The 24,039-nt window shown below is 42.0% G+C and overlaps 1 protein-coding gene across 1 annotated transcript in view; it reads left to right on the top strand.

The window, feature by feature from the left end:
- Positions 1-24,039, top strand: part of piezo1 (piezo type mechanosensitive ion channel component 1 (Er blood group)) — a 286,359-nt gene that overhangs the window by 155,447 nt on the left and 106,873 nt on the right. Inside the window, exons 26-30 of the mRNA XM_077496131.1 lie at positions 1,156-1,321; positions 1,651-1,740; positions 4,263-4,435; positions 22,485-22,544; positions 22,652-22,752. Coding sequence (XP_077352257.1) covers positions 1,156-1,321; positions 1,651-1,740; positions 4,263-4,435; positions 22,485-22,544; positions 22,652-22,752 — 590 coding nt within the window. The remainder of the gene's footprint in view (positions 1-1,155; positions 1,322-1,650; positions 1,741-4,262; positions 4,436-22,484; positions 22,545-22,651; positions 22,753-24,039) is intronic.

Raw genomic sequence — 24,039 nt, 5'->3', positions numbered from 1 at the left:
ATTTCGAACTCGGTCTTTGGTTTCTCAAGACAGCGACTCAATGGGGCATATTCACTAAGAATGCGCTGCGTCCAGTAATAGTGCGAAATATTGCACCACAACTGCACCCGCAGTCTGCGCCCAGTTACCCACTTATTCACTAAGGATATTGCTCTAATCATATACCGGCGCAAACACGCCCACAAAACTGACAGCTTGGAGCAAATTTGCACCTGATTTACCACACATGGCAATGGATTTGCGCCAACAACATGGTTGTTATAGTAACAGTTGCGAGAAAGATGACATGATCAGAAAGCGAGGTTGGACCAAGAGTAAGCGTTTAGAGCGCCATTAAGCTGTACAGAGCAGAGAGGACGACAACGACGTCATTCATTCATAAAGTACAAATTATTGGCGCGATCGTGTTTCAAATATATATTCTCTGAGGTTGGTGTGGCCGTACAGCATACATCTGGCACGTGAAAATGATCGTAAAATGCCTCCCCGCTATTGCCAATCAGCCCGGGTTACGCGATGTGTCTTAAGCTAACACGGAAATATTTCCCCCTCGCTCTATTTTTCTCTCTCTCTTTCTCTCCTCTCTGCGTGATCAGCCGCGCATGTTGTGCGGCAAAAGGCATGCACTGCCGGAGATCGAGGTGCGTCAGGTTAATACATGCTTTCCAAAAACGTTATTTGCGTCACGCAAGCGAGGTGTTGCTATTTGCGCTGGCGTTAGTGAATTAGACGCTGCATATCAATGAGTCTCATTTGCATTGGGGTGGGCATATTTTGCGTCAAATGTATGCAAATTACCTAATTTACATACACGCAAATAACACCGGCGCACCGTGACGCAATCTGTTCGGCAGAACACTTAGTGACGGATTTCCCCATCTGAGCGTGTTTAGTGAATTAGGTGCTCCCTAAATGCTCCATTTTTGCCGGCTAGCGCGGTGCAAAGGCGACGCAAACCTTTAGTGAATAGGCCCCAATGTGTATTCTAACAGCAATCCTCTTTTCTTTATTGCCGAAAACAATGATCTCCGTTTTGTTATTGTTTAGCTGAAGGAAATTTTGGTTCATCCAGTTGTTAATTTGCTCTGTAAAGCCTACTATTTACAGTATATTTTAACTGCATATGTGTGTGCCTGTTATTTTTTGTCTTGACAGCAAATGTAGTTAGTGATAAGGATTGCAGCCTCCCGATTGAGGAAGCAGGGATCATCTGGGACAGTATTTGTTTTCTCTTCCTGCTGCTGCAGAGAAGAGTTTTCCTCAGTTTCTATTTCATACACGTAGTAGCAGAATTGCAAGCATTTCGCAAACAGGCTTCAAGGTAAGACGCAATAAACAAAGGCGTAATTTACACAACAGTGCTGAACTGAAAATAAATGAAATGTTGCTGACTTTTTTCATGACAATTTTGGAACCAGAAAATAATGTGATTTTTTAAAAATATGTTTTTGCATAGTTGTTAAATTTTCCATCATACTTTTTGCCTATATAATGCTCTAATCCTGCACACATGCCACATGCCAAACAGAATCAGACATGACCGTAATTTGTGAAGTTGTGAACCGTTTTCAAGTTTCCATTCTTGTAGATGTCATGGCAATGACTAGTTCTTGTTGTTTCACTCTTTTAATGGCATTTACATCTTTGCAGGGGGTTTGAGCTGTTCAAAGCCACTATAATGAAAAACATTAAATCACACCAACAGGCTGAGATGAAATCCTTATCCCAGCTCAAGAGATCGTAAGTGCTCAAAGATCAGTGTGTTGACAACATACTTAATTTTTTTTAATGTATTAAAATTTATTTTACCTTGCCAGCGAGCTGCATTCTCGCAGTATTTGTGAGTTCACAAACTCCGGAGAATACATCTTGTACTGCTCCCGCTAATACATTTGCAGCCGGCCTTTTTTAGGTCGAACCAATCAGGTGTTGTTTAAAGGTACACTCAGTATTATACAGTGGCATCGAGTGGTGAAAAAATAATTCATTCATTTAAAAAAAACAAATGTTTGTGTTAGTCGTAAGTAAAAAGATATGTTGTATCGCATAAACGTACTTTTTTAAAATATAACGGTAAGTCTAGAAATCACTAATTATTTTACATGACCGCGCCGCGCCTTATAGTGTCCGCCATGTTTCGCCGCCATCTTTCTGCTACGGGTGCCGTCAAAGACAAATTTCAGCAATCCATTTCTTAACGCGTTTTTGGAACGCCTTTGCAGACGCACTTCCGGTTTGTATGGCGACCGCATGTAAACGAAGAAGAAGAGTTTCCGGTCCCCGAAGAGAGCATTATCAAGCATCACAAATTGCTTTGGTAATTGATTTTATTTCAGCGTGACAAAACAAGAGTTTATATTGTAGCCGCATTTGCCAGATGGAGAGAAATGAGGAACAGACTAGGTTTGGGAAGTGCCGGTGCCTTCGACTACTTTCTACTTGACCGGTAAGTAAGAGTACATTTGTGTTTACGTTTTGAGAGTGAGAGAAAAAGTATGCACCGTACTAATTAATACGATGTTCGTACCATTGTTTTACGATCACTATAGCTGTTGATTAGCAACTCCACACCACTCGAACGATTTCGTTATGTAGCTACTTTGCTTTGATTTGAAAAAAAAAAGATTCCCGCTGGCAGGTTATAGTCAGAGTAAATGCGCAAGTTATTGTGTAATGTAGTGTAACTGTGATTTTGGAGGTATATTTGCCCATAACTTCAATTGAGAATCTAAAGCATACTGTATTAGTGGAGGAGTTGAAAATTACTATTTTCGTTGTGTTTGGTGAAAATAGTGTTCTCGAAATTAATTTTCGGCAGGGAATAACTTTCTGGACTTAACTGCTGGCTGTACCGTAAGCACTGCTAGAGTCTGAACTCTCACCTCAAGTGTGTACTGGTCCATTGTGTAATTGGGTGCACAAGAATGTACAGACTTCTACGTTTTCACGGAAACTCGACAAGCAAACAGCCTTTGCATATTCTATGCAGTATGCAGTCAAGTTACTTTTATCTAACTAATACAATGTTTTGGGGGCTTTGTTGGAAATGTGGAAATGTGGTCAATTATTTTATTATTTTTTTTATTTTGTTTTTGTTTGTGTCACACTAGATCAACAGCCAAACTTGAGGGGTTCCAGAACCATATTCTGATGTATACAAGCATTCATGCACCGTTTAAATACATCACCGACCTGCAAGAAAAAAAAATATCAACGGGAGAGTCAGCAGCCAAATTGGAATGCCCCGAATGAGGACACTTCGGATGGAGGACCCCAGAAGGCTTCGGTGTTGTACCACCAGTATCTCCATCTACCATATCTGAGCTGCAACAAACTGAAGTCAGCCAAGGTCTTGGTATGTCATTTACATATGGACGGCATTGCACACTACATTAACTTTTTGTGTGAAGCAATACGGAATGGTCACATGTACAAGCACCACTTGTTTTACACAGGACCTGCTGACCAGGTGTCTGAAGCCATGGAGTGACTCCTCCCTCCCTCACTTTCCTCAGCAAGCCTTTGAAGAATATGATATCATTGTTGGTGGGAACATGCCCTCACTCCATAACATGTACTTGTGCAGTCAAGGAGCATGTCAAACTTAATAAAACCAGCAAACATTGAAGTGACTTCATTATTACTGCAGTCTGTTCACACAATCAATGGACCACCCTTCTTTAGTTTTGCCCCAATAACATCATAAAGTAGGCGAAAAGTAGTGTTACAGATCATGCAATTGCACGATGCAATTCTGTTCGCAGAATTACTCACCTTTTCCTTGTTGAATTTGAATAGCGAGAGGCACTTTGTGCATTTTTATCTAGTAAAGATGTTCATGCCCCCCCCCCATGACGAAATACTGAGCATTTCCATATTAAAGGGGATTTTGGCAATTTAAAAAAATACAATCACATTTTGCCATATTTACAGTAGTACATGAGTAAGATTATCCATAGGAAACAAATCAGAGGTTAAATTGTGGTTCCACTACACAACAAAAAAAATATTTTTGGCCATGGAGGGGCGGAGTAATTTCAAACTCCCTCTTTAAATTGGATTAAACCAAATAAGGATATGGTTAATCTATAGTAGAAAATGTTCATCCATTCATCCATGATCATAAACTAAAATTAAACGTGATAGATGTCTGACATTATACTTAATATGGGCAAAACATTCCAAAGAATGTCCTGTCTGGAATGCATGCTATTCCATTTGCAATGCTAATACAATTTTTTCTGCATCTTAATATCTGTCAGAATGCACAGAATTCGCTCCAAACAGCAGAGATACCGAGATGGACATAAAGTTATTGAAGAAGACAAAGATGGACATAAAGTTACTGAAGAAGACAAAGATGGACATAAAGTTACTGAGGAAGACAAAGATGGACATAAAGTTATTGAAGAAGACAATCAGAGTCAAAGTGCTGGTAGGAATCATGACTGCAAATTTAAGGACAAAATGATGTGTAGGCCTTCCTTAAGCTTGGTGTCCTATCATTTATGTGTGCCTTACATGAGTCAACAGGGAGACAACTCAATCGGCAATTACAACATAGATACCTACACTGTACTATGTAGCAAATTGATATTCTTGATTGAGTTATATAACGATGAAACCCATTTTCGTGCAACAGCGCAAGTCTAGCGGAAAGCGCAGTCCAACTGTGCGCTGTTATGGTGTGGATGAGGTGGGACCCAAAAGCGGAGTAACCAGACAGGAAGAGGAATGACAGGAATGACAATACCCGTATTGACTGGCTTGAAAGTGAAAAGACTGGGCATGACGAGGACAGACATGGACAGACTTGGCGTGAAGACTTTGACAGACGTAGAGTAATTGACCAGACGTGGAATAAACTAGCAACTTAAGATTAGCACACAAGAACAGACAAGGTATATATTACACAACGATGCTCCCACACCCGCGTGAAACGAACACCACTTCCTTATACCAACACTAATGAGACACTAACAGGACACACCTGGGAAACAGCTGGCAGAGGGCACTAAGTAGGTCACACAAACGGGGAGGGGCGACACACACAGGTGGACAGGGTTAACTGTGACGAGACTAGGGGAGACAAAACCGGACAAAGGACAACATAAACACTCAAAACTAAACTAAAAACTCAACCACCCAAAACTGAAACATAACATGCGCATGGGTGGAGTTTTCTTTCTGTAATTTTCCTGGACTTTGCACAGATAGAATTGGGTGTGATGGGGCGTACGCGCCATTATGTGCTGCTTTGGGATGGAATGTAGCCAACTCCTGGCCAATCGAATTGACCCCTTCAGAGTTTGTAAACAATGTGACGCAATTTAAAGGGCGAGGCTTAGCTGGAGGCATAAACACCTCAGTGGCGTGTGGTTCTAACACCGGTCAGCATATTTTCACAGACATTTCACGTCGGAATGGACGCGGAAAATGGCCATTTGAGTTCATATGTGAGCAAACTCACCACGACCGAGTATTAGTATTAGTATTAGTATTAGTAGTACGCGAGTATTACTTAACTTAACTAAAAAGTTAACTCTGACTGATGGGACGATATTTACTGACCCCTACTCACTCACGCACTGGATAGATGATTTTACGGGACTACCCACCGTGCAATGGCCGGACATTTAAATCTACCGTATAGAAAAACTGAGCGTATATATTAAAGATAAACTGAAGGCCTATAAATCATTAGATGTCTACAACTACGTCTTGAATGGACATGTTCAAAATTTAGAATATAACAACTTGAGCGAGGACTTGTGTCGTGCGGTGTTGTTAGTGTTGCCAAGTCAACAACAGGGACAGAAGACGAGGATATACGAGGCATGTACCTTTTCTACAAAAATTTGACAAGAAGTTATCGGAACCATTGTGGGGGCTTTCGCCTCGACAAAACTGAAACATACAGCTAACGTTTGGTTAGCTGGTGGTTAGCATTCGCGCATGTAGCATGTAAACACAGACTTTTTGTAAGTCCGTGCATGTAAAAATAATCCCACAAATAATGACTAAATTAAGTAATTTCAATCACAACTAAGTCTAGCCCATATCATTGTCCAGACTGAATCTGATAGTTAAATCTTACCTGATATGAAGTGTGCGCTGCAAACACGAGCATTGTTGATGATAGTCTCAGACAGTCTAGTCCTTTCGCCTAATCGCGTTTAAACACAGCCGTTTGCGATTACTCTGACTGGCAGAGGCTGGGATGCGATAGAATTTCAAGTTTTTGTTGGTGCTATTACGGTTCTGGCAATCAAAAACACAACAAGACGACATTTTCTACAGACAACCAGCATTGTTTACTTCTCGCTGCACTTCCCTTGCCTCCAGCTGCAGGTTGATTTTGCCTCCAGTAAACAACGTAATGTCATCGTGACATAGGCCATGAAAGGGTCTATTCGACATCCCTCACATGCATTCAAATCAGGCACACCATACTTGACATTGCGGTGTAAGTAAATTGACTCGCTGAGCTCCAACAGCTGAGATTGGCACCCGCACAATGTGTTTATATAGGTAGACTGCAAGATCCTGCATTGCGGATGATTTATTCCATGTGTGACAGCCACCAGTTGTGACGCCCAGTCAGAGGGGTCCTATTAAAATATTTATAAGATAAGATGGATAGTTCGTTCCATTTATTGATCACGACAAAGAAATGGATTGTGCCATGTTGTTGTCATATTTATGAATGAAATACGATGACATTCACCACACACGTCCGTGGCGAGCCGAATCTGTCTGCCTGTGCTTCGATCAAATCCACGAAAGACATGTTACACTACTTGTGGCGCTAGTAGGACCTGGTTTTACCAAGTTTAAGATCTCATCTACTTTTTGTCATCAAGTTGGAGATGCGTCGGGAAGCACGGCAGCTCAGTCTGCTGGAAGGCCCAGGGAGGCGTAGCGCTTTTACCAAATTGACAAACATGCTAAACTAGACTTGCCCCAGCACAAATATTAAGATACACCCATTTTTGCACCAAGCACAGTCTACTATCCGTTACCAAATTGGCAGATTTGCCAGGGGCCCGGTATCTGTGCCGCCAGAACGCCCAGAGAAGACTCTCTGCGGTTCTAAACAATGTAGACTAGATATGCCCCTTCACAACAATTTAGTTGCACCCGCTATTACGCTGAGCGCACATGCACGGAAATAGAACACTTTGTGACAAATTTATTCATGTAACAGCTGGTAACAAGGCTTGTAACATGAACTATTTTGGAATGGCTTTTGTAGAGTCAGTAGCCAACATCTGAAGTCTCTGTCCAGAAGATTGGATTCAACAAGGAATACTGTATTTAAGATATGATGTAGGGCACTCCAACTCCCGTTTGAGATCCAAGCTTCAGGAATAACGTGTGTACGGGGTGTTCCAAAATGCTTGACCCCATTCTAAATGCCCATATCTCGGAAACTTTTTTTTTTTTTAACCACTCATTCACACACTCACACACAAGCTTACTTCATGTAAGCCACACGGGGTCTCCCAGGCGGAGGAGCGAACCCGCGCCAACCGGCACTGAGGGCAAATGAAGTGACTTTTCCACTCCTCCACTTGTAGCCCCATATCTCGGAAACTACTTGATGGATCTTAATAAAAATAAATAGACTTTATGTTGAAGGTCATAACTTTTATTGGTTAAATTTACAAAGAAAAGTACAAATATTTTTTGGTTCTATGACAGATTTTCATAAATGTTGAATACCAAGTGGCAGGTTATATTTTAGAATTACAGCCCAAGTGCTTTTTAGAACGTTCAGAACTTCCTTTCCTGTGTTTTGTGTAAGCTTGATGTTACACACAAAAACCTGAAACGTTTCTACACAAGCTGTGAAAATTTGAGGTCATTCCAACGAAAATTGTCAAAATTATTGGCATATGAAATGGGGTCAAACATTTTGGAACACCCTGTATATGCATATGCAGGTATATGTGGATACTGTATATACTGTGTATCTCTGGCGTCAGGCCAAAACCTCATAAGCCACAATTTGACAAATTTCGTATTATTTCAAAATTTTATAGATTTGGCCAGTCCATACACATCAGTTTGTTTGTTTTTTACCAATTACTGACCAATTTTAATGTTTGAAATGGCTTGTATATATGTATATATATATATATATATATATATATATATATATATGTATATATATATGTATGTATTAGTATATTAGGGCTGTCAAATTTAAAGCGTTAATAGATTAATTAATCACAGAAAAATGTTGCATTAATCACTTATTAACACATATTAGTCGTAATATTTTTTTTGACTGCACTTGAGCCTTGAACATAACTGCGGATGTTTACATTGAAGTCTACGCAGGTCAGTAATTAGGTCAACACACGGCATTTCCTACGCCTGTTGTTCCAAAATGAGCGGGTTGACTCCAGTTGGTGTGCTCGGTGGTAAATTTCGCTTTAAAAAACACCCCGACGGGACTTTAGATAAAACAAAAGTAACTTGTGTTTAATTAATTAATAATTGCTGAATTGCACCCAATTGATATGATGCTGTTACATTTTGAGTAATAGATGCATGCATACAATTAGCGTTGTTCCGATACCGATACTGGTATCGGCAGAGATGCCGATACTGCATTAAAACAGTGGTATCAGTATCGATGACTACTCAAAAGTAACATGCCGTTACCATTAATTCCAACACTAACATAGGATTTTGGTTGAAGCATCTTGTGTCTTGCTGGTGCACGACATTCACTGATATGTGACATGTTCACTGCATGCCGATCTAAGATATCCTATTGGCCCTTGAATACTCTGAACCAATGACAGGACAGCTTTTTCATGTTGAGGAAAAAAATACTCAAGTATCGGTATGGTATCGGGGGCCAAAAAACGGTATCGGAACAACACTACATACAATTGTGTACATGCATGTCATCAATGTGACACGACGAGAGGAGGTAGGACTCAGACGCAGAATTAAAGTTGGCCAACAAGGCTGCAGCTTTAATAGCACGAAAACCAAAACACCTCTTAAAGAGGGAAAAAAGGCTGAACAAAAAGAGCTCCAAACTGGAGATACAAAAAGGGCACTCAAAAACAGGGACAACAAAAGGCGCTCCACTAAGGAGGAAAACAAGGGGCAAACTAAGGGCGCAAGACAAGGCAAGGCAAAGCATAAAACAAGGACTGTGGTACGAGGGCTGTGAGGACGCTTCCATGCACTGAGATGTGACACTTCGGCACTGACTGGAGAATGAAGGTGGCTTTTATTGTCTGGGTTGATTGGTAACAGGTGGTGATGATCATGGGCGTGGACCGGTAATCAGTGAACTGCAGGAAGGGTAAGTGACCTGGGGTGAGAGTAGAGTTAACACTTTCAAAATAAAACGGGAACATGACTATAAAAACAAAAGCATGGGCCGTCACGCCGGTGGCGGCGTGACAGTACCCCCCCCCTCAATGGCCGGCTCCTGACGGCCATCCGACACAAAGAGTCCAAAAACAAGGGCGGGCGGAAGGGGGCACGGAGGTGGGACACGGCCCACCCCTCCGTCCCAGACAAAAAGGCAGTTCAGGAGGGCGTCCATGAAGCCAGACAATAGTCCCGTCGGGACCGTTCAGGATGTTCCTGGTAGAAGAGTTTTTCCTACCGCAGGATCAGGTTCGGAAGGTACCAAGGGAATCTCGTGGACAGCTTTGACTTGGTAGACCTGGCAGACTTGGCGTGGCAGGCTTGGCAGACTTGGCGAGGCCTGGCAGGCTTGGCGAGGCGTGGCAGGCTTGGCCGACCTGGCGTGGTGTGGTAGACTTAGGTGTGGACGGCTTTGGCGTGGACGGCCTTGGCGTGGACGGCCTTGGCGTGGACGGCCTTGGCGTGGACGGCCTTGGCGTGGACGGCTTTGGCGTGGACGGCTTTGGCGTGGACGGCTTTGGCGTGGACGGCTTTGGCTTTGACGACTTGATGCAGAGACTTGGCGTGACATGATGCATAAACTTGGCGTGGCTCAGGGTCTTGGAGCTGCGCCCGGCGAGGTTCGGGGGCTTGAGGCGGCGCCCGGCGAGGCTCGGGGGCGAGAGGTTCAAGAGTCAACTGGTTGACTGCGGCTGAGGATGCACTGGTTGCTGATTGGTCCAACCCATGGTGTTCACAGTCCTTTCCCCAGTCCAGGACTTGCCCAGATCGCCAGTCGATACGGGGGTTGTGCAACCGCAACCAGGGATGTCTCAAGACCAGTGTGTGTGACGGGGATCGAAAAACATGGAAACGAATGAATTCTTGGTGCTGCCCAATATGGACCTCGAGAGGCTCTGTGATATGGGTGATGAAAAAGAGTTCCTTGCCATTAAGCGCTCTGGCCTGGACGGTTAGGGGAAGGGGTTCGGTGGTGGCCCGTAGCTGTTTCACGAGACCCCAGGCCATGAGGCTCTCGTCGGATCCGGAGTCGATTAGGGCTGGCAGGTCTATGGTCCTAGCATGGTGACTTATCCTGACTTGCGTGATTCTTTGAGTCTTAGCAGGACGGGGTGATGGGAAACTCACCGGTGGACCTCTCTTCACGGTGCAAGATCCCACCAGATGACCAAGTTCACCACAGTAGTAGCAGCGGCCTTCTTGGCGGCGATGCTGTCGCTCCTCGATGGTTAGCTGGGTCCGACCAAGCTGCATGGGTTCCTCGTCATTTCCACTGACCTCCCTTGCGGTGGATGACTGGGGAAATGCATATCTTGAAGACTCACTTGCCAGTGGATGCTGGAGGGGTCCCGAACCAGGTATCCTTTGGAGTCCGCTGCTCTGCTTGAGCTCCCGCCTCCGATGATCAGTGCGGATGGCAAGCGAAATCAATGAGTCCAGGTCGCCGGGTAAGTCTGTTGTATCGTCGTCCCGGGCTAGAGGCAGACGGCCGGACCGAGATTTACGTCCCGGCGGAGGCCGTCTGCACCCCCCCTCCGGGCCAACGCTCATGGGAGATATGTCGGGAAGGGGGGTGGGACGCGAAACGCGGGCGGCCGTCCTCTCCAAGAGTGATCGTATATTTTGCATCCCGGGTGTCGGAGAGTCTTCGCCTGTATTCGCTTTAAAGGAGAAGTTCAACAATTCAGCATCTAGAAGGAAAAAAGTAACAGAGTGCCGGGCCGAGATTCAAGCTGTAGACAAAGAGATTTATTTGACACAGACATACAAACAAGACATATATTCTGGCCAGAAGGGATTAGAAATCCGATGAACAAACGGAATGCACTGGTTTATAAAGCCTGCAAAGTCCATCCCCCCAAACTTTTCCTTGGGCGTAACATCTTAAGGCAGCTAACGGTATTGGACAACTACAAAATGCAGTACTGGGTGCAGTGCTATTTTTTGACCATTGGGGGCACCGTTACTCCACGTAAACTTAGGCTCGCCACCTTTGGCCTAATTTAAAGCTGACCTCTGCATGAACTTCATGGTTACGCAAGCTCATGTGTACCTTCCTGCTTATAAATCTTGCGGACAAGACATTTTTATTGCTTGCAGCTGGTGTTTGGCTCACTCACTCACATGTAGCACGTGTAGCTCACGTGTTCGGAAAACCCCTATCTCACAGAATGCATTCAAGGCCAGCCAGAGTGCACGTGATCGGAAAGCCCCGAAATATATCTGCTAGGTCAGAAGAAAGGAAAATGTGTCAGAGCAGGTTTGGGTCAAACCAGGTGGCCTTGTACAGGGATGGGGGGCATGAATCTACATAGATAACTAAAATTATATACTTCAAGTCACTTGGAAGTAAGAGTTCCTGCATGGAGGTTGTGAGCCCCTTCAAAAAGTGGTCAAAGAGAGCTGTGTCGTTCCAGCCACTCTTGGCTGCTAGAGTTCGGAATCGGATGGCGTAATCATTAACCGATTCTCTGCCTTGTCTGAGGTTGCTGAGTTCTCGAGTCTTTTCTCGATCCATGTTGGTTGGATCAAAAACGAGGCGGAGAGCCCTGCTAAACCCGGCTGCGGTTGAGCAAGTCGGGGAGTGCCGTGCCCATTCCGCGGTGGCCCAGTCTCTGGCTCGTCCCGTCAGGTGGGAAATCATGAAGGCCACGCGGGAACGGTCTGTGGGAAATGCCTGTGGTGAGAGTTCGAAGTGAATGTCACATTCGGTCAGGAATGCCTGACAATGTCCTGGTTCTCCCGAGTATCGCTCCGGGGAAGCCAGTCTCATTCCAGCCTCGGCCAAGGCTGGAGTTGGGATCGGTGGTTCAGCTGCTTCCGGTTTCGTGACGGTTGGCGTGGAGTGTTGCAGGTGGTTCACCAGCTCCTGCACCTGTCCAGCAAGTTCACCTATCCGGGTGGCCATGGCTTGCTGGACCTCCTCCAGGTGCGACAGGCGGGCGGCCTGTCTACGTAGTGCAGCCTCCAACCTTTCTGCTGGGTCCATGCTGGCCGAAGTGTACTGACACGACGAGAGGAGGTAGGACTCAGACGCAGAATTAAAGTTGGCCAACAAGGCTGCAGCTTTAATAGCACGAAAACCAAAACACCTCTTAAAGAGGGAAAAAAGGCTGAACAAAAAGAGCTCCAAACTGGAGATACAAAAAGGGCACTCAAAAACAGGGACAACAAAAGGCGCTCCACTAAGGAGGAAAACAAGAGGCAAACTAAGGGCGCAAGACAAGGCAAGGCAAGGCAAAGCATAAAACAAGGACTGTGGTACGAGGGCTGTGAGGACGCTTCCATGCACTGAGATGTGACACTTCGGCACTGACTGGAGAATGAAGGTGGCTTTTATTGTCTGGGTTGATTGGTAACAGGTGGTGATGATCATGGGCGTGGACCGGTAATCAGTGAACTGCAGGAAGGGTAAGTGACCTGCGGTGAGAGTAGAGTTAACACTTTCAAAATAAAACGGGAACATGACTATAAAAACAAAAGCATGGGCCGTCACGCCGGTGGCGGCGTGACACAATGTTAGCAAATGACATTCATATCATAAAATGTGTTGTCAAAATATTACGGTAATTTGTATTTCTTTTATATTACGCAAGTAAATTAGCGGATTAATCGTGATTAATAAAAATTTAAAAGTGTGATTAATCAGATTAAAAATTTTAATCGTTTGACAGCACTAATATATATATATATATATATATATATATATATATATATATATATATATTTATATTTATATATTTATATATAAATATTCAGGCCCATTCTGTACAGTCCGGCTGATTATGATTTTGCGCTGCCCGGGGCTTATTGTGCCCCATAAGAACAGTGTATTGTGAATGTGGTTGGTGATGTCTGATTGTATCAGAAGAAGGGATGTGTCAGAGCAGATTTTGGGTCAAGCCTTTTATAAGGGGACTGCTGGATGGGGCATCAGGTGAGTGATCCTGGTGGGGGTTTTGGGAAAGCTCATCTGGGGGCGTGGCATTTCTGGCGGTGGAGGGTCTGGTCGTGGTCAAAAAGGTGTGCCTGGTGGTGGTCCTGTAGACGTTTGCTGTTTGGCGGCTGCTCCTGGCTGGTTGGAGTTGAACACTTCTCAGCAGGAACTGGAGGCGACGACGGTGCAGGCGCTCAAGGGAGCGCTAGTTGAGGACCTCCGCACAGGGCTGCTGGTGGTTGCGCTGGAGGTGCCTGGGGCCCACGGCTGATTGCACCTGAGTCAGTTGAGGGCTCACAATTGGTATCACGGGCTGCTATTCGGGCCATTCAGCAGCTGCTATCACCAAGTCCCCTAGACAAAAACCAAACATGAGAACTTTTCCCAATCCGTTGAACTATGTAAAATTTTGAAAATTATATATATATAAAAAAAAAAAATTCCTTACTTACATTCAATTCCCCCTTTTGACACATACGTCATGTGTCAACACAAACGATACCAGAAGACTCCTGGTACTCAGACTGGAACCAACTTACCGTCCACAGCCCGGGATCGGCACTCACGAAAACACAGAAACTTAACCTGAAAGCACTTACTTACTTATTACACCAAAAACACATTGCAACACAAACAAAACTACAATGGTAAATAGAAATCAAACCATAAGAAGTCATTTCAGACACAGATCAGATACACAAAGCTGGAAGGTGGTTCTTGAAGATCTCTGACCTGCAAGACCAGTCTAGCATAGGACAGCACAACATGTCGGAAAAACATTGATATCGCGATATTGGCCCATGCAATGTTTAATCTGGAATTTTACGCTTTGCAGAAATTCAACCAGTCAGACACCAACTAAAAAATGCAACAACCATCCAATAGTTGATAACTGAGAGGTAATTACCCTTAAATATATAATTAGTTCGCCTATTTTGGTGCATGAAAAGAATTCTTTTAATTCTTTCAATTCTTATATCAAATTATAAAAATGTCAGTTCTTCAGATACATGTTAAATTGCTATATTCAGCAGCCATATCGCATATCACGTTATTCCAATATCGTGCAGCCCTATTAACATCCATCATAAATAAATCAACTATCAATGACAAAAAAACAATAAAACTGTAAGAAAATCGGGGTTAGGGAAAAAACTTCACAAATCAATCATGATGAGTCTGTTGTGCTGCAGGAAAAGGGGTTAAACAACAAAACAATATAAGTCACAGTCAGTCTGTCCCCGTCAGGTCTTCATAAAGTCAATAACACTCTTAACGTCATATAAAGTCGTAACAGCTCAGAAGTGGCACAATCATCCGAAGCCACATCATTAAAATTGGGCCTTCTCCATATGACTATTTTGTCAGTCAAATGGTGCCCTTAAATTGTCACGATCATAAACAATCCCATAATCAATATTAAAGTCAAATTTTCACTAATCCGCCATTATACTCAATTAGACTAGTCAGAAAATATACAGTTACGGGTGAGAGGCAATTACTCTCATATTGTGATCACAAACACCCTTACTTGTACTAATTATCATGGCCATATTGTGCATGCAATTGTTTCCTACTCCCATAGGCGCCTGCAGCTGCTTTCTTCTTCTCATTCTCACTCTTTTTTTTTTTTTTTATGTGAGTAAACAAACAAACAAACAAACAACACACTTCACAGACAAACAATCTCACAAATCACAACAGATACTCACATTCCAATACAGATAAGAATACACCCACATACAGGAGCTATAACCACAGAATTAAATCAGACATTTACACCCCACAGCTCCCCTTTCACCCATGAATATGAATACCATCCTAAATTTTTCAACATCAACCCTTTACTCATCTTCCCCACGAAGCTCTTGCAAACCTAACGTTTCACAAACTAAACTTATCCTAAGTTACTCTTTACTAACTGTCGTCGTCACAGACTATGTAAAAAAAAAAAATCAATTAATTTAAACAAAATGTTAACAAGGATAGCTCGAATACTCCAACTTCGTTTTCATCGTGTTTCTTCTCAGAATCACTAACAACATCAGATTTGTCCACTGTAGTGCCTTTCAATGCTGATTCAATATCATACTACTTCAGACATCTCTTATACCACTATTTTTATCCAGATATAAAATATTCACTCCAGTTTTAGTTTATTATGGTCCTCTTTTTATGCAACAATCTCTTCTAGCCAAATTATTTAACATATATCAAAAGTATACTCTACGACATTTTATCTGACTATTTTACATATCTTCTTCTTTTAGCTTTTTCCTTTAGGGGCCGCTACAACGAATCAGTTGCCTCCATCTAACCCTGTTTTCTGCATCCTCTGCTCTCACGCCAACTACCTTCATATCCTCTTTAACTTCTTCCATTTGGTCTTCCTCTAAATCTCCTACCTGGCATTTAAAAGCTCATATCTTCCAATATATTCACTATTCCTCCTCTGGACATATCCAAACTATATATAAAATTCAAACATATTCAGGTGATTTGTTTAATCCTATGTGTCTCTTTTTTTTTTTTTTTTTTTTTGGTTCTGTTTAGCAGTAGAAATCTTACTATATTTAATATATATATAGATTTAAAAAGTTCACCTTCAAATTCTAACTATTTTATCCATAAAGGTGTTAAAAGGGACTTATAACCTCAATCATTCAATTAAGTCTTTGCAATTTGACCTATTAATTTCAGCATATTTTTCGTCTAAGTTCTATAAGCTACAAAATATTGCTATAGTTTATCTTACTCCATTAAATAGCTGCAATGTATAAATATATTTAACACAGCTAAATCTGTATCTTCAATATATATCGGAATCACCACTATCATTAATTCCAAAAATTCCAATATTTTAACAGCTAAATCTAAATATAAAATTGAATTAGTAGTCTCTCATAGTCTAAACGATACAGCCAAATTACCTAATTAAACCAATTTTTCTTAGTTATTGCATCTCAATAAGCTACAAAAGAGTTACACGAATTTCAACACATATATCTTAACCATCCACATTTATTTTCTATTCATTCTAATAAATTGTCTTAAAATGATGATTGATTTGATCATTAAAAAAAAATTCCTTCAATATGGTAACACCATATAATCCATACCCACTTGTCTAATGCGTCCTCCCAGTGTCTCCCAACCATCGTTCAACAGTTTTGTCCTCTGAGCTTTCATGATTGTGTCCATCCATGCTCGGGTTTTGTCCAGCCAGTCCAGTTTTGTTCATCCAAGCTGCTCAGGATGTAACTGTAAGTCCTTTCAAAAACAGTTAATCACACATAACAGGTGTTCATCATTGTCCTGTGTGTGACGTTGTGCCCCCCTACACAACAAAAGTCCTCCTTTGTTCCAGAGTTTTTCCAGACTGGAGTCACTCTTCCATTGTTCCATTTATGAAGAGATTTGGTCGACACCAGGATTTGCATCTTTCAATGGCCAAGGACTTGTACAATGTTCACATATAGGGACAAAAATAAAAAATTGTAGGCTTACTCTTACAATAAAACTTTTCATTATGGATGACCAAGATATACTTGTCATTAAATATTACATTATTATATATTTTTTAGCATTTCTAGTGCTGTAGGTTAAAGTGTGAACTAATTAAATAATCACAAAAAATTATCAGATTTGTCACATTATGACAGATGTTTACGTCAAAGTTAGCGCATATTATGTTTAAATAATAAACACAACTACATGCATTAACCGTAAAGCATTTAATATATATTTTGGTATAACTTTGACATTCAGATCATTTGTTTATGTCAAAACATTGGAGACATTTTTTCTCTTTTTCATTTATTATTTTGGATTTGTAAAAATAAATCACCGAATAAAAAAATAAGCATGTATAGTGGATCAAAAAATGTTGAAGACATCCTTATAACACGAGACTTTCAAAAATTAACACATAACGGGTGCTCCTCAAATTTGGCAGGCGGAAAAAATCTAATAAAAAAAAAACCTCCTTAATTAAGTGATAAATTGGGATCAATCCAAACTAAATTTAATCGACTTTATCAAAATATAATTGTTTGACAGCCCTAGTCATCTCCATCAAGTCTATCAATCTAATGCTATATTTTCTTTATATTATTTTCCCTGCTATTTAACTTAACCTCCTCTCAATTCATTTGGTTCAGCACCTATTATCCTTCAAAGCGACTCCTGTAAAATTCATCATTAATAATTTCTAAATATATACTCAAGCATAACCTATCATTTCTTTATGCAATGGCTATGTATATATTTATTTATTTTTTATGCCTTCTTAGTCCCCTCATATTTTTCAAGCTGCTATTATATCTACACTTACTCTTCTTATAAACTTCTACACACAGACTATTCCTTCCATAGATTATATATTCATTGGATTCAAACATCCTCGTTTCCCATCTCCCACTTCTGTACCATTCCTATCACCATCAACTCTGACCTTTCACACATACACACACATACACCTTCTGCTGTCCCCCTTCCCTCCGCCTTTCTCTCTCTCTCTCTCTCTCTCTCTCTCCGCCTCTCTGCCTCTCTTTCTTTCTCCGCCTCTCTCTCTCTCTCTCTCTCCGCCTCTCTCTCTCTCCGCCTCTCTCTCTCTCTCTCTCTCTCTCTCTCTCTTTCTTTCTCCGCCTCTCTCTCTCTCTCTCTCTCTCTCTCTCTCTTTCTTTCTCTGCCTCTCTCTCTCTCTCTCTCTCCGCCTCTCTCTCTCTCCGCCTCTCTCTCTCCGCCTCTCTCTCTCTCTCTCTCTCACTCTCTCTCTCTCTCTCTCTCTCTCTCCGCATCTCTCTCTGCCTCTCTCACTCTCCGCCTCTCTCTCTCTCTCTCTCTCTCTCTCTCCGCCTCTCTCTCTCTCTCCGCCTCATATCATTCCTCACTTACGTTACAAATATTACTCTTAAGATTCCCCATTTTGGACCCTATCAATATCTAAAATTTAAAAGTACATATTTTTTTTTTTTTCACATCTTCAATTTAATTTATACAATCAAATTAAACCATTTGGACAATCATCTATCAAAAAGACTACCACAATGGACAAATCTTTGTTTCATTTTACTTAATTTCTACAAAGCCTCTCATAAATCTTCAAAACGGCATCCAACTAACATTTCACATTATTTATCTTTCCTTTCCTATAGCTGTCCTCTCTCCCTTTTATTTTCACCGTCAACATTTTTCTTTTGTTTACCGGATAAGCCTAGAATCAAAATTACACACCAACAGTCCACATCAGCGACTAATCCTCTTCCTCCTACCCACTCCCCAAAAACAGTTAGCCTACAAAAGAAAAGAAATTTAAATCAAAGGAACAAAAGCACAAACACAACAATTTAAACATCTCCATCCAACTTGCAACGCAACCCACAAAACAATTCACAATGTGATTCACAAATCTTTTTTCGACACTATTCCCACTAACACACCTTCCTTCCTTAACATGAACTGCTCAATACCAGCTACTCAGAAAAACACGCTTCAGTCTTTCACCAACCTGGCTCACACACACACGCATCGACCTTTTAACCTCCTCGCCCCTCACCCCGTGCCATGCACACTGATCTCTCCCCTTTGCACACTTTCCCTCAATTTTGCTCAAACGCCATTATGCAACACTATGCAATTTACTTCCAACTATCAACTTTTTACTTGATTGTCCGTCCTGGACAATTCACCTTTTATACAAAAGTCCGCTGCCTGCCAGCGGTGCATGCTTTTTAAGCACAGACCAAAAGATACTACAACAATAGCTCATCTTGAACTAGCCTCGTCCTGAGGTGTTATAGTCAGAAATACAGCAATCTTAATGACCCAAACCTTCCTGGCTGGGGACACTGCTTAGACACGAAAAAAAATAAGGTCTTCCTCGACCTCCTGAATTGCACCAATCCTTGGTGTAATCCTTACACACAATATACTCCTTAGCCTGCCCTGAGGCCGAAAAACATAGGGTCACCTTAACCCGATTATCACAGAGAGTCCGCCTAGGACTAACAAATATACCAATACAACATCACAGAGAGTCCACCTAGGACTCACAAATATAACAATATAACTTTTTCTGGCCACCCTTTGGCCTTTAACGTCCGCCTTGGACGACCCTTCTTGGGATTTTAGAACAATAAATAGCCCATCCTGGACCACCCCTTCTTGGGGCACACACAACTGCAACAACGTCCAAATATAACAATATAACTTTTTCTGGCCACCCTTTGGCCTTTAACGTCCACCTGGACGACCCGTCCTGGGATTTTTAAAACAACACATCAAAAAAACGGTCCGTCGTGGACTTACCCTTTGCGTCCTGCAAACGATCCACACTATCGGCTCATCTTAAACAGTTTTATCTGTTCATCTTGAACAGAACATTCACACTGTCGACTTATCTTAAGCCGTGCTCGTAACAAGAGCATAAATTGCCCTCCCTGGGCACTGCGTCTAAAAAAAAAGTTTTTCCTAAACCCTTTTTATGACGGGAGACCTCTAACAACACGAAGACAAACAATATAGCCATTCATCCACTAAAGCTTTTAGACAAAATATGCATGCATTGTGTACATCTTAAATCCGGCCCTACACATTACAATCTTAATTTAATACAGTCAATGCATAACTCTAACTATTAAAATTATATATATATATATATATATATATATATATATATATATATATATTTTTTTTTTAAATCTAATTATACTCATCTTTAATCCTGTTCTTTTCCGGTTCTTTTAAATCCTGGTCACGGGCACCAAAATGTTGTATCGTCGTCCCGGGCTAGAGGCAGACGGCCGGACCGAGATTTACGTCCCGGCGGAGGCCGTCTGCACCCCCCCTCCGGGCCAACGCTCATGGGAGATATGTCGGGAAGGGGGGTGGGACGCGAAACGCGGGCGGCCGTCCTCTCCAAGAGTGATCGTATATTTTGCATCCCGGGTGTCGGAGAGTCTTCGCCTGTATTCGCTTTAAAGGAGAAGTTCAACAATTCAGCATCTAGAAGGAAAAAAGTAACAGAGTGCCGGGCCGAGATTCAAGCTGTAGACAAAGAGATTTATTTGACACAGACATACAAACAAGACATATATTCTGGCCAGAAGGGATTAGAAATCCGATGAACAAACGGAATGCACTGGTTTATAAAGCCTGCAAAGTCCATCCCCCCAAACTTTTCCTTGGGCGTAACATCTTAAGGCAGCTAACGGTATTGGACAACTACAAAATGCAGTACTGGGTGCAGTGCTATTTTTTGACCATTGGGGGCACCGTTACTCCACGTAAACTTAGGCTCGCCACCTTTGGCCTAATTTAAAGCTGACCTCTGCATGAACTTCATGGTTACGCAAGCTCATGTGTACCTTCCTGCTCATAAATCTTGCGGACAAGACATTTTTATTGCTTGCAGCTGGTGTTTGGCTCACTCACTCACATGTAGCACGTGTAGCTCACGTGTTCGGAAAACCCCTATCTCACAGAATGCATTCAAGGCCAGCCAGAGTGCACGTGATCGGAAAGCCCCGAAATATATCTGCTAGGTCAGAAGAAAGGAAAATGTGTCAGAGCAGGTTTGGGTCAAACCAGGTGGCCTTGTACAGGGATGGGGGGCATGAATCTACATAGATAACTAAAATTATATACTTCAAGTCACTTGGAAGTAAGAGTTCCTGCATGGAGGTTGTGAGCCCCTTCAAAAAGTGGTCAAAGAGAGCTGTGTCGTTCCAGCCACTCTTGGCTGCTAGAGTTCAGAATCGGATGGCGTAATCATTAACCGATTCTCTGCCTTGTCTGAGGTTGCTGAGTTCTCGAGTCTTTTCTCGATCCATGTTGGTTGGATCAAAAACGAGGCGGAGAGCCCTGCTAAACCCGGCTGCGGTTGAGCAAGTCGGGGAGTGCCGTGCCCATTCCGCGGTGGCCCAGTCTCTGGCTCGTCCCGTCAGGTGGGAAATCATGAAGGCCACGCGGGAACGGTCTGTGGGAAATGCCTGTGGTGAGAGTTCGAAGTGAATGTCACATTCGGTCAGGAATGCCTGACAATGTCCTGGTTCTCCCGAGTATCGCTCCGGGGAAGCCAGTCTCATTCCAGCCTCGGCCAAGGCTGGAGTTGGGATCGGTGGTTCAGCTGCTTCCGGTTTCGTGACGGTTGGCGTGGAGTGTTGCAGGTGGTTCACCAGCTCCTGCACCTGTCCAGCAAGTTCACCTATCCGGGTGGCCATGGCTTGCTGGACCTCCTCCAGGTGCGACAGGCGGGCGGCCTGTCTACGTAGTGCAGCCTCCAACCTTTCTGCTGGGTCCATGCTGGCCGAAGTGTACTGACACGACGAGAGGAGGTAGGACTCAGACGCAGAATTAAAGTTGGCCAACAAGGCTGCAGCTTTAATAGCACGAAAACCAAAACACCTCTTAAAGAGGGAAAAAAGGCTGAACAAAAAGAGCTCCAAACTGGAGATACAAAAAGGGCACTCAAAAACAGGGACAACAAAAGGCGCTCCACTAAGGAGGAAAACAAGAGGCAAACTAAGGGCGCAAGACAAGGCAAGGCAAGGCAAAGCATAAAACAAGGACTGTGGTACGAGGGCTGTGAGGACGCTTCCATGCACTGAGATGTGACACTTCGGCACTGACTGGAGAATGAAGGTGGCTTTTATTGTCTGGGTTGATTGGTAACAGGTGGTGATGATCATGGGCGTGGACCGGTAATCAGTGAACTGCAGGAAGGGTAAGTGACCTGGGGTGAGAGTAGAGTTAACACTTTCAAAATAAAACGGGAACATGACTATAAAAACAAAAGCATGGGCCGTCACGCCGGTGGCGGCGTGACACAATGTTAGCAAATGACATTCATATCATAAAATGTGTTGTCAAAATATTACGGTAATTTGTATTTCTTTTATATTACGCAAGTAAATTAGCGGATTAATCGTGATTAATAAAAATTTAAAAGTGTGATTAATCAGATTAAAAATTTTAATCGTTTGACAGCACTAATATATATATATATATATATATATATATATATATATATATATATATATATATATATTTAATTGTGTGTGTGTGTGTGTGGGGGGGGGGGGGTGTCTGTGTGTGTGTGTGTGTGATGCGCGTGTGTGCATGTGCGCTTATGCGTGTTTCAAAGAAACAAAGACGGAGCGAAAGAAAGAAAACTGGTCTCAACCATGGCTTGACCACGCAACAGGTATAACACATGCAATTCTCCTGAGAAACTCAATATTTATCCCTGATTGTATTTACACTTCATTGTAGTACAGAAGAGAAAACAGTAATCTGATTCCTTTACCACAGTGCTGCATTCAGGATGGTACTACCTTTTTGAATCAGACAGTGAAGGTGAACATGAGCTGTTGCAAGAGGAACAGAAGCCTCAGAAGCAGACTGCCTATCAGGTCTTACACTTTTCTGAAATTATTACATTATTATTTAAATGTATATGCCAATCAACCTCTACATTATGACCACTTTCACAATATATCTGTATTGGACCAGCACAAAAATAATAATGTTTAGATTGATGCATAACAACGCCGTTCTCTTCCACGACAAACTATAACCACAACAATAAACATATCATTCATTTAACTCATTTGCTCCCAATAACGTGTAAATACGTTTTTTTTAATGTTGTAACTGTCCCAAAGACGTATTTATACGTTTTGTTTTGGGGGGGTTTTATGCTAGAGCATACAGAAGGCTTTGATGCAGCCTCTCAGTTGCAAAGAACGGTTGCAGAAATGGTAGTTATTACACAAACGACCAGCAGGTGGCAGCAGAACAAAGGAGATCAACCAGGGCCATCTCGAAAGAAGGCTAAATTACTTTTTTAATAACGCAATTAAAATTAAAATTAATTAAATTAAAATTAATTTTAAATAGATTTGTGAAAACTGATGAAACTTAGCTCTCTTCTAACGCTAATTACTGCAAAACGGAAACAGATAGAAACATACTTTTTTTCCTGATGAAAGAAGAGACTTTAATCTTTCTTTTGGTAGGTTCCATGCTTTTATAGCAATTGAATACAATATTCTGTGGGCCTTGCAAAATCAGTCAAAATCCAGTAAAACAGCCGGGAGCGAACGGAACTGCTTCTGTGAAAATGGCTGGCAGTGAATGAGTTAATATCTCTGAGAGTGTCAGTCAAAACCACTCTTAATTAAAAACATTCTTATCTCTGTCAAAGTGTTTTATGTTATGTGCGAGACACAGCAGATTATGAGTTTAATTGCCCCATGAGGGGATTATATTGTAGAATAAATAGGGGTGTCAGGCGATTAAAATTTGTAATCGCAATTTATCGCAAAACTTCAATAGTTAACTCACGATTAATTGCAAATTTTATCTGTTCTAAATGTACAATACAATGTACATTTGTTTTCTATGTTTTCATACTCTTGTGAACATAAAAGTGGAGAAAAATGTTACAGTAATAGAACTATTGCAGCATCTTTTAGTAATGATACAGTAACTTCATAATAATTCATAAAATGTAGTTAAAATTAAAAAGATGTACTGCACTGTAAAAAACAAGTGTGGTATTGATTTGTGTCGAGGTCACTTTTCTGCCACTAGATGGCATAATTGCATTTATGACTGCGACAGTTCAATGCATTTTTCTTTTCATATTAAGAGCTATCTAATCTTTAACTTGTGAATGTTTGCACATTTTTAAAAAT

This window comes from Festucalex cinctus, chromosome 14, assembly GCF_051991245.1.
Source record: "Festucalex cinctus isolate MCC-2025b chromosome 14, RoL_Fcin_1.0, whole genome shotgun sequence".
NCBI classification, from domain to species: domain Eukaryota; kingdom Metazoa; phylum Chordata; class Actinopteri; order Syngnathiformes; family Syngnathidae; genus Festucalex; species Festucalex cinctus.
The sequence above is the reverse complement of the archived record's forward strand: the minus strand, read 5'-3'. Positions and strand labels throughout refer to the sequence as shown.